Source organism: Cololabis saira, chromosome 5, assembly GCF_033807715.1.
Source record: "Cololabis saira isolate AMF1-May2022 chromosome 5, fColSai1.1, whole genome shotgun sequence".
Lineage (NCBI taxonomy): Eukaryota > Metazoa > Chordata > Actinopteri > Beloniformes > Belonidae > Cololabis > Cololabis saira.
Genome location: NC_084591.1, coordinates 40,542,843 through 40,553,153, shown reverse-complemented (window position 1 = coordinate 40,553,153; position 10,311 = coordinate 40,542,843). Strand labels below are relative to the sequence as shown.

Genomic DNA, 10,311 nt, shown 5'->3' with positions numbered 1-10,311 from the left:
GTTTTATTTAGGCAAGGCAAGGCAAGTTTATTTATATAGCACAATTCAACAATTCAAAGTGCTTTACATCGACGTTAAAAGCGGCAAGACATAATTAGACAGTAAATAACAAATACAATGAAATACAATTATGAGAAAAGAAGGTAATAAAAAGCACAAGTTGCTGATTTAAGAATACGCTTAAATAACAAATAAATTAAATAAAATGATAAGAAAAGAGGTTAAATAATAAAAAGCACAAGCTGTTAAAAATAAGGGCAGTAGAGTATAGCAGGTAAGTATTTAATTTAGGAGTATGCTTCAGTAAACAGTAGTTTTTAGGCCTGATTTAAAGGAGCTGACAGTTGGAGCAGACCTCAGGTCTACAGGAAGTTTGTTCACACAACAAACCAGATTTAGCTTAACTTATTCGTATTTCTGTGCAAACTGAATTAGTAAACTATTCAAATTAAGTTCAATAACACGCAAAAAAAAAAAAAAATTAAAGAAGGGGAAAAAGCTTAAAATAAATCTTAATGCAAGGTGATGGATCAGTGCTCAAATACACATTATGTCCACTTTGCATCTCCTTCCTCTACAATTTTGTGGAAATGTCTCCTTTAATGCCACATTTCATGTTTAAACCAATTCCCAACCTCCATTCATTTTGCACACTAAGATGTAAAAAGTCTGCCTACATGCCCCCCCACCCCTCCCCTTCGTGATCAACATATTTATCAATAGACTGATTGTTTTCTTAATTGAAGGAATAAAATATCTGAAAAGGTGAAAAATACACCTACGTTGTCTAATCTAATGATTACAATATTTCATTTATGCAATAGATAGACAACTGTTTCGATGATCTAAAATAGATCAAAAATCTGTTTAATATTGGGAATATAAATGAGTACCAGTTCACTGCTCCTGTAGGAATCAATACCGATAATTCCACAGTGATCACTTGTAGGAAACTGTGCGATAATTGGTGGGGTTTAAAAAAAATAAAGTGATGTAATTTAATTTAATTGGATAGAATTGTGAGAAACTTTGCTAGGAACCACCCTCTCATGGTCGTCAGTGGTACAGCACTTTAAAGCACCTCCTCTCTAGGTTCATTTCTGGGAATAAAACAAAGAGCATTGTGGTGATGCATACGGAAAAAGATAAATCAATAATATCTGTACCATATTCAACTGTGATTGGGGAGTAGGACAACATAAATGTAAGCATTATCATAAGACAATGATCTAAGAATTCCAAGTTAGCATGGCTGGCAGTTTGACGTCATTCTCAGTGAGACCATTATTGCAACACCTACAAACCTTTCAAGTCATCCTTGGGCATTAATCATTAGATTCCGGCTTCAATATTATGTCATCCAATTTTTGAAATTTTACCACTTTGAATCTTAATTTCATCCATTTAATTTCCCAATTTTGAAGAAAAAACTCTTAAGGTTTTTTTTGTCTCTACAAGGTTGTAGTCATTTCTTGCACATTTTGTGTGCATCTGCATATTATTAAGACCACAGATGGTTTAATGTGACAGAAATTGGCCTGTAAAGATGGCTCAACACTATAAATGAAACATGTGCATGTTTTCAAAATTGAAATGTTACACAATGTTGAAAAATTACAACACTGAGCACAATTTAGACTTAAAATCTTTTCTTTTTTTTTTTTTAATATACTGATGTTTATGGAAATTATATGAACCTGAAATGTTAGGGGCTTTTTTTCTTGAAGTTAATATATAACTTTCAGAACAAGGAACTGCTGTGGTAAAAACAAAATGAGGAATATTTAAGTAGAGAGGGAGACACTTGGCTATAAGAAAAATTGCATCAAAACAATGTTATTTTGTAGTTCAAGTGCTCCAGATAAGAGTTACTGCATTTGGCTCAATGTTTCCACGGATGTCTGAACATTCAAAGACAACAAAAGACTTTGATCTGTCTTATCGGGTATTTATTGAACAATTAAAACAAATAATTCACAAAAAAGCTTAAATACTTTAATAAATATGATAAACTAGGTCACAAATCAGCTTTTGTCCTATATATATATATATATATTCTGGTAAACCATAATCGCCTGAGATATATTTGGATTTGATAAAACAGGTGTCTCAACATTTTAGAAAAAGAAACGAAATAAAATGCAGCATTTTTTTGTATTTGTTCCTACATCTGCTATAAAACTGAACACTTATCTCAGTCTGAGAACAGTCATACTTTAAAATAACCTCCACAAACCCTTCCCTCTGCAAGTATGATGAACACATGGATCAACAACTCCAGTCCAACAACTGCATAACAGGTGGCTCAGTGACTTATGTCTTATTAGTGCATAGCTTAATATGGCAACACAGCTAGATATCACCTAACACAATACTCATGGCTCTTTTACCAAGCTACTTAGGTCCAACATTCATCTTCTTGATACTTGCTGTAGTTGTAAAACAATAATAGCAGTCCAGACATCCTTTTCCCTTGTAACTTCCTCTGGCTCCTCCCTAGGGGTTTTTTGTAAGAGTATGCGGACCAGCTGAGGCTTTTTCAAATACATGATCAAATACATCCTGGATCGAGCCTCTCAGGCTATGGCTGCTGTAGCTTCAGAGTCCAACAACTCACAGTTCACCCAAGTAGGGGGTTTTTCATGTACTTCACTTGGCTCAATCCTCTTAATTTTGTTAAAGCAGTGATTAAACTTTATAGTTTTCAAGTATTAGCTCTGCCCCTCACTTGCAGATTCCTAGTATGAGAATCCATCCAGTCTGTGGGTTAAACAGTTTCTTTCATATCCAAGATATATCAACAAGGACTGGAGCTGGAGAACAGAAGAAGAAAAAAAAAACAAAAAACTATCATTCACCGGTGTTTCCAAGGCATGCCGAGGTGTACAGTCTCCAGCTCAGTGTTTGAACAACAGAGTTGGACGTAAACAGGCTTATGCTGTCTGAGACATTCTGTAGAAAAACCTTTGGCAGTGGGGTTATATTCATTAATTTTACCTTGAAAATATCAGTTTTTTGATGTCAGAAAAGAGGGCACTGTGGATCTCCGAAGGTAGTCGAGTGATGAGAATACTTCAGCAGAAAAGTTGGGGATATTTTAACAAACCGAGTCCTGCTGCTTCCTGCTCGAACATTTATTATCAGTTCACAGCAGCACAAGGGGATAGAAACCAGGAGGGTGAAGGGAATAGATCATTTGGTTTTCCGTGGTATTAACAGGGATTAAGGAGACACTGTGGTTAAAGAAGATGCACCTGAGTATCCACAGAAGACCACAATGCCTGCTCTTCTATAAAATTATTGATTTACAATTTTACAAAACCGTCCCAGGGTGACAGAAGTTGGGACGTATTTTAAACTGGGTGAAAACAAAAATACATTTGTACATCACTGGTGCAGAGAGGGGGCTCTATGTCAAAATACGCCCCACGTGTGCCTGAATCTCCCCATCAGGGTGTGAAAGCAGCTGAACAAGTCTGCTGTGGAGCTGGGAGGACTGGTCCAGCATAACCCGGAAGAGGCAGTCCTGTTTTCCTCTTAGTTCATCAGCCACCTGCGCAGACGGCCTCCACGCCTTCAGATTCCCTGTGAACGTTAGCAGTCGCAGAAGCACTGCAGGGGCTGTTCGTACGTCGAACAAAAGCACCACCGAAGCTGGCGCCTGGGAAGAAAACACAAGATTGTACGGGCGTAAATTAGGAAATGTGCTTTAATTATTTATGACAACTGTAGAGCCATCTTACCGGACTTGTCTCACAAAAACATGCAAACTATCCTGAGGGATTTGCATAATGATTATAATATAAAGAACAAATTTTACTGTTCTAAATCCTACCTGAGCTTGAACTATTTCATCAATCATATCAGGATTAGATGACAAGTTGACGAGGACTTTTAGTGTCTGAACCTGAAATAAAAACATTGCAGCAGTTCATTTATTTCCACTGGCCCATGATTAGTTTCCAACTAAAGTGACAATTTCAGTAATATTATTTCATAGTGTCTTCTTTAAACATTAATGAAAAACACATTAAAAAAAACCAAACAACAACATACAAACCTGCAATGCTTCATTGCTCACAACCAGAAGAGATAATAAAAGTCTAACTGAATCCTTCAGCAAATGTTGGTGTTTGTCTGTGACTGAAAGGTTCGTCAGCAGCCGCAGAGCTCCGATCTGAAGGTTTGAATTCACTGGTGACATTTCAATGAGCTCCAGCACTTGTGACACATAAACCTATAGCATAAAAACAAAAAACAATTAAAAAATTTTTTTTAGAAACATGGCAAAAATAAGTCAATAAAAAAGTAGTTCACCAATAGACTGCATATAAATAGCTTTAAAGAAGAGCATATACAGAAACGCACCTTTATTTGTTCCTGGTTTTCGATGTTCATACACAGATTATTTAAAGCATTCAGGCTCTGCACTCTAACCTCTGGTGCTGGATCAGAAAGGAAACCAGCTATGATATGAATGCCATCCAACTCCCGAATTAGATTCTGAAAAAAAAACAAAAGAAACGAACAGTAAATCAATGCAAGTTAAGCCAGTAACAGGTGGTAGTCTGACCCCAAAACCTACTTCCTATATATATATATATATATATATATATATATATAACACCACAAAAATGTAAAAGTGACCTATAGAAATATAAAAAGACAGATTGAACTATGAGGAAAGAGGAAAAAAGACAAAAGTGCATTTGAGGGAAAACAGAAAATCAGATGTAATCCTACATGGGGTACTTTTCCCAAAATAAATAAAATACCTTGAAACAAAAATATAAAACAACAAACTGAACACAGCATGGTATCCCATGATAGCAATCAATGTTTTTACACTCACTGGAACTGCTGAGCAGGGAGTGAAAAGGGGCATATTTAACATATCCCAAACATCTGGGATTCTGGGGGAGGTGTCTGGACCATCTTTGTCTGGATAGTGTCACCTGCTCGCTGCAGTGTGTTATGGACTCTGATGTATCACTACTGGGAAATGAAGTTCAGGGCACCCACTGACTCAGATATACTCATGAAAAGGTGTAGGCGTATCAAACACTACTTAAATGTTTGAGTAACAAATACATCATTGAGCTACAGTGATTGATAAATGGCTTAAATAATGGGCAACTGTTGCTAACAAACGCTAACAGGCCATGCACCAAAACCGTTAGGGACAGTTTCTTTTACTACAGAGAAAGGAAAGTCAGAGTTGGACTTTAGAACAGATCAAAGTTTATTCGTGTATCCCTCAGACTGTCATTCTCTTAATTTTTTTCTTAAACCTGTCATCCCTGCCATAATGTCTATTTGCAGACAGCAGGGAGTGGAGACTGATTGCTGGATCATGTTTTCTGAAAATAAGCAAATATTCCTTCTGATCCTTCTGATTTTTTTTTTCTTTAATCGTAAAAGTCTCTTGTACCTCTTTAAATTGACCATGGCTTTTGTAAAAATCCATGAAAATGAGATAAACTAATTTTGCTAATTTGTATTTGGAAAGGTGCCAAATGTCTGTGCTATTTACAACACACAAACTGCTCAGGCGTGTTTAGTGCCTGCATTTCAGCAGGTGTAAATATGCATGAAACGCTTTCAAGATTATATTTCAACAGGTTTTTAAATTTTCCTAATTTGGGATACGTCATTATTACCAATTACAACTTTACAAGTCATTATAAGGATGAGCTAATGTTTGAAACAGGGCTTACAATGTTTTTCCAAGCCATTTCATGGAAATAATGTACTAAACTATGAGAACTAATAGAAGACAAAATCAGCTGTTTTTAAAGGTCAAATAGTCAAGACGCCTGCAGGATGTGAGAGAAGAAAGTTAATCTTCATACTTAAATCACTCCCTCCCCTCTTGATCCCAGACTTTCCTTATTAAGAAAACTTTCCCACGGGAGAGCACAAACAGTCCTTGAAAAACAGGTACGCAACCAACACTTAATACAACGATGTCACGTTATCTAAGTGAACTGTGTGCAAATACAAGGCTCACTTCTACAGCACATTAGGATGTTGTGCTTAGGAGACTGTGTTTTACAGGGATACACAACATAGGCAGGACATATTTTAATTATTATTACAGACAAGATGACAGTTGCATTTCTGTACACTTGTCAGAATTAATGTTGCAAAGATGACAATTTTGTTCTAAGATTAGTTTAAATCTAATAATATGGAAAACATATTGACCAGTTCCTTTAAAAATACATCTTAATCTGCACTTAAAAATGCCATCAAATATTTCGATGCCTTCGAAGTTAGCTGGATCAGGAAAATAAATACAGGACTGTCTCAGAAAATTTGAATATTGTGATTTTCTGTAATGCAATTACAAAATGTCATACATTCTGGATTCATTACAAATCAACTGAAATATTGCAAGCCTTTTATTATGTTAATATTGCTGATCATGGCTTACAGCTTAAGAAAACTAAAATATCCTATCTCAAAAAATTAGAATATTCTGGGAATCTTAATCTTAAACTGTAAACCATAATCAGCAATATTAAAATAATAACAGGCTTGCAATATTTCCGTTGAGTTGTAATGACTCCAGAATGTATGTATAATATGAATGTATTTTTTTTTCTTTAAATTGCATTACAGAAATTGCATTACAGAAAATAAAGAACTTTATCACAATATTCTAATTTTCTGAGACAGTCTTGTATGAGTCAATACCTTGATGGTAGAAAATAATCTTAAATTGACAGAATTCAGTTGAAACCAAGAAGATCAACCTGAGTTTTATGAAGAGAACTTCCTCATTGTGTATTTGAAGTGTACCTGATTCATGGTGAAGGCAGCAGCATTTCCTAAAGTCAGGAGAATCCGACACCTGTCAGATGGATCTTCACCAGTCTGCAGACATGACAGCAGCATCCTCAAGTGTCGTGGCTCCAGATTGTGTGGAGACTGGTGGATGATGTCGCCTTGAAGCCCAACAATAGACAAAATCAAACCAATATCTTATTATAGATGTAATAGTATACTGCGGGTAAGGGAATTATTTATTAAATAATAATAATTACTACTAAAAAGCTTCTCTGATGTAAATGCAGTCAGTGTTTAAACATACCTGTCAAGTCTCCAGTTTTGGTCGGGAAACTACCGTATTTTACCTCTCTTTCATGCTGTCATCCCGTATTAGTATTTTCCCGTAAATTTCCAGTTTTATAATATAATCATTTTTAAACAGCTAACTGAATTGTCACTAGCCTGGCGAGAACTGCCACCTGCTGTAGCCTGGGTAGCAGTTCTCGCAAGGTTATCAGAGATGGGTGGATGTAACGAAAGAGAAGATATTTCTGACAAAAAAGAAGACTTGGTGTAAATATCTCTAAAAATGGGAAACCAAATTTACTTTCCTAAAGAGGAGATACAGAAACATGTGTCTGTGTCATCAGTCAGTGAATGCCAGAGAGCCACATGAGTGAAAATGACAACTAATTGTTTCACTTGAAGACAATGAATGTGAATATTAACTGAAAATATTTAAAATAAATAAATGTGCTTTAATCCACTTTTGTGTTTTCATTTAGGCTCTATTTTATGGATTACATACAAGGTAATGTCCCCATCATTTCATTCAACAAAGATAGGCGTATCAGATTCTGAGCACATAGTTGTACTAAGTGGTTGACATGTAGTTATTTTGGATTTCTCCTAAATCTGTCTTAAAATGTAAGATACTGGACCTGGGTTGGGCTGACGGAGGAAAATTCCCTGTATTTGTAAATCCAAACCTTGAGGTATGCTTTAAAGCAGGGATATTCAATTGGCGGCCCGCGGGCCACATGCGGCCCGCCAGGAGCTTTTATGTGGCCCCTCGTTATTTTTTTTAATTTTTTTTTGTGTCATAAAGGAGCTTATGGTTAATATTTTGGTTGCTTATTTATAACATCAAACTGGCTACTATGGACTGAAATGCTTGTGCTCAATGCTTAATATAATATTCAAATAAGGAAATCTTGGTGGAAAGTGGTGCTTTGTCATTATGGCGTGTTTTATTAAAAGTAGGTCAATATCAATTTCATTAAGTTCGCACAATGCATGGTTTTAAAAATTGAACTTGCATTTAAAATAATATTTCTTTATCTGAATATTATATTTAACATTCACAATTACTAAATCTGGAGACAATTAATACATAATTCATATGTAAACTAGATATATTCAAATGTATAATACAAATGTATTATATATACATAAGTCTTCGTCTTTGAGTGCAAAATACATTTTGAAAACCCCCAAATTTTCAAAGTGTGCGGCCCTCTCCATACAGTCCTTTTGCAGATGTGGCCCCCGGCCGAATCTAGTTGAATACTCCTGCTTTAAAGCATTGGTGCAGATCCCGGGGGGGACGGGGGGGACATGTCCCCCCCAATTTCTGAAAAACATGAATTGTCCCCCCCAATAAAAATACCCTAAATTATTCAAAATTGAACAAATGTATTTTCAGACTAAAAAAGGTTTAAGACTATTAAAGGTTGAATACGTAGAATATTTATTAAAAATATATTTCTAAAAAAATAATACATCCACGGTGCGTTTTGAGGTGTACAGAATGAAAGCAATGGGTCCTTTTTTTTTTTTTAGAACTGTTTACCACCATAACTGTTAAAACATGATAGTTAGTTTAAACAACTTGTTTAGGGCTCCATATTTCATCCATATATCAATTGATCGTGCATAAAGTAGTCCCATAGGATAAAAGAAAGATGGTGGGAAGAATTTGAGATGAGATTGAGATGAGTAGACACTACATAGGGTTGCCACCCGTCCCTTGAAATACGGAATTGTTCCGTAATTAGGAATTAAAAGTTGCGTTCCGTATTGAACCAATACGGACACATATTATGCTCTTATTTATTAATGTCATAATATACAGGTGAAGTTCGGAAAATTTGAATATATTGCAAAACGTAATTCGTAGTAAATTCAACTTAAGGTGAAACAAATATATTATTTCCCACTACATTCAAAGCCTTTATTTGTTAAAATTTTGGTGATTATGGTTCACAGTTTATGAAAACCCCAAATAAAAAATCTCAAAAAATGTGAATATTTTATTAAATTAATAAACAATTCAATCATCAAAATTATAACAAATAAAGGTTTAACATATATTGTAACATATATTGCTTTGCATGTAATGAGACTATGTAATATATTAGTTTCACTTTTTCAGTTGAAGTATTGAAATAAATTAACTTTTACACTATATACACCATATATTACACAAACATAGCATAGGAGTCTATTTCAGTTGCTAGTATGGTTGGCTGGCTGTACAGTCATGCAAGTTCAATGCTATTAAAGCACTTTAAACTTGAAATCAAAGCATTTTGTTTTTTTCGCATAAAATAAATACATTTCTATGCATTTTAGAGGTTTTGGGGATGTCCCTTTTTTTGGAGTCTGCGCTGCTGAAATCGGGGCGTCCCTTATTTCTATTTCTGAAAGGTGGCAACCCTAACAATACATGCCCAAAACCCTTAAAATTATGATTTACGAATATAACAGTTAAGTAAGCAGTGACACACACTGTTGGCTGTTTATGACAAATTAACAAGAAAGGTAAGCACAATGAATGATTCCTGCAGTATTTTTTGGCGAGCCTTTACCAAGTTATGGCATGGTATGAGTTGCATATTGGCAAAATATTAAAATCACGTTGGTGTCCCCCCCCAACCCTGACATGTGCACCCTGCTTTACAGCTGCTGATATTCACCTGCTGCAGCGTCGTCCCCCTGCCCGGGACAGGCGACGTCCAGCCCGGACACCTTGGCCAGCAGGCTGCCGGGCTGCAGCCTGCCCTCGCCCTGCTGGCTGCTCCTCACACTGTCACTGCTGGCCCTTTTCTTGCTTTTCCGGAAAGTTTCCCCGCTGAGAAGTTTGTACAGCCCATAGGAAGCTCCGGCTCCAGCCAGCAGCCCGAGCAGAGCCTTCATGTTGCCGAGCCTCGGGACAACACTGCTGTCGCCCATGCTGCCCCGTGTGACGCTAATCCTGCTAACCGCTTAGCCTTCAGCCACACAGGGGCTAACGCGTTTCCAGACGAGATCACTTGATCAGACTCGCCCGGCTGTATTGCCACCGCCGATGACCAAGTTGCCACAAATCCCACTTAAACCGACCTCATTATTTTTTATGTTAAAACACTCAAGAACTTCGCTGAGCAGCTACAGTTGTCACCTGTGATCTCTGCTGTTCTGAGCGGCTCCACGTGGCCAAACAAAACCTTTCACTGAGTGACTTGCACAAATGTATAATTCTCGTAAACCAATTGG

General features: G+C 36.4%; 1 protein-coding gene across 1 annotated transcript; it reads right to left on the bottom strand.

Annotated features, from left to right (window-relative positions):
• Positions 1–1,746: 1,746 nt before the first annotated feature.
• On the bottom strand, positions 1,747–10,262 carry armc10 (armadillo repeat containing 10). Its single transcript, XM_061722087.1, has 6 exons — positions 9,753–10,262; positions 6,805–6,950; positions 4,369–4,503; positions 4,061–4,237; positions 3,836–3,907; positions 1,747–3,661 (listed from the first exon to the last, which is right to left on the bottom strand). Exons 1-6 carry the CDS (start codon positions 10,006–10,008, stop codon positions 3,410–3,412), a joined length of 1,038 nt encoding a protein of 345 aa, XP_061578071.1. The 5' UTR covers positions 10,009–10,262; the 3' UTR covers positions 1,747–3,409.
• Positions 10,263–10,311: the final 49 nt, after the last annotated feature.

Bases quoted from the DNA above. Each gene is read 5' to 3' on its own strand.
- armc10 (XM_061722087.1), bottom strand. From the start codon at position 10,008: ATGGGCGACAGCAGTGTTGTCCCGAGGCTCGGCAACATGAAGGCTCTG. The intron at 6,951-9,752 runs GTGAATATCAGC...TTGGGCTTCAAG, and splicing joins GGGGGACGACGCTGCAGCAG to GCGACATCATCCACCAGTCT. The intron at 4,504-6,804 runs GTACACTTCAAA...TTTTTTTTTCAG, and splicing joins CTGCCTTCACCATGAATCAG to AATCTAATTCGGGAGTTGGA.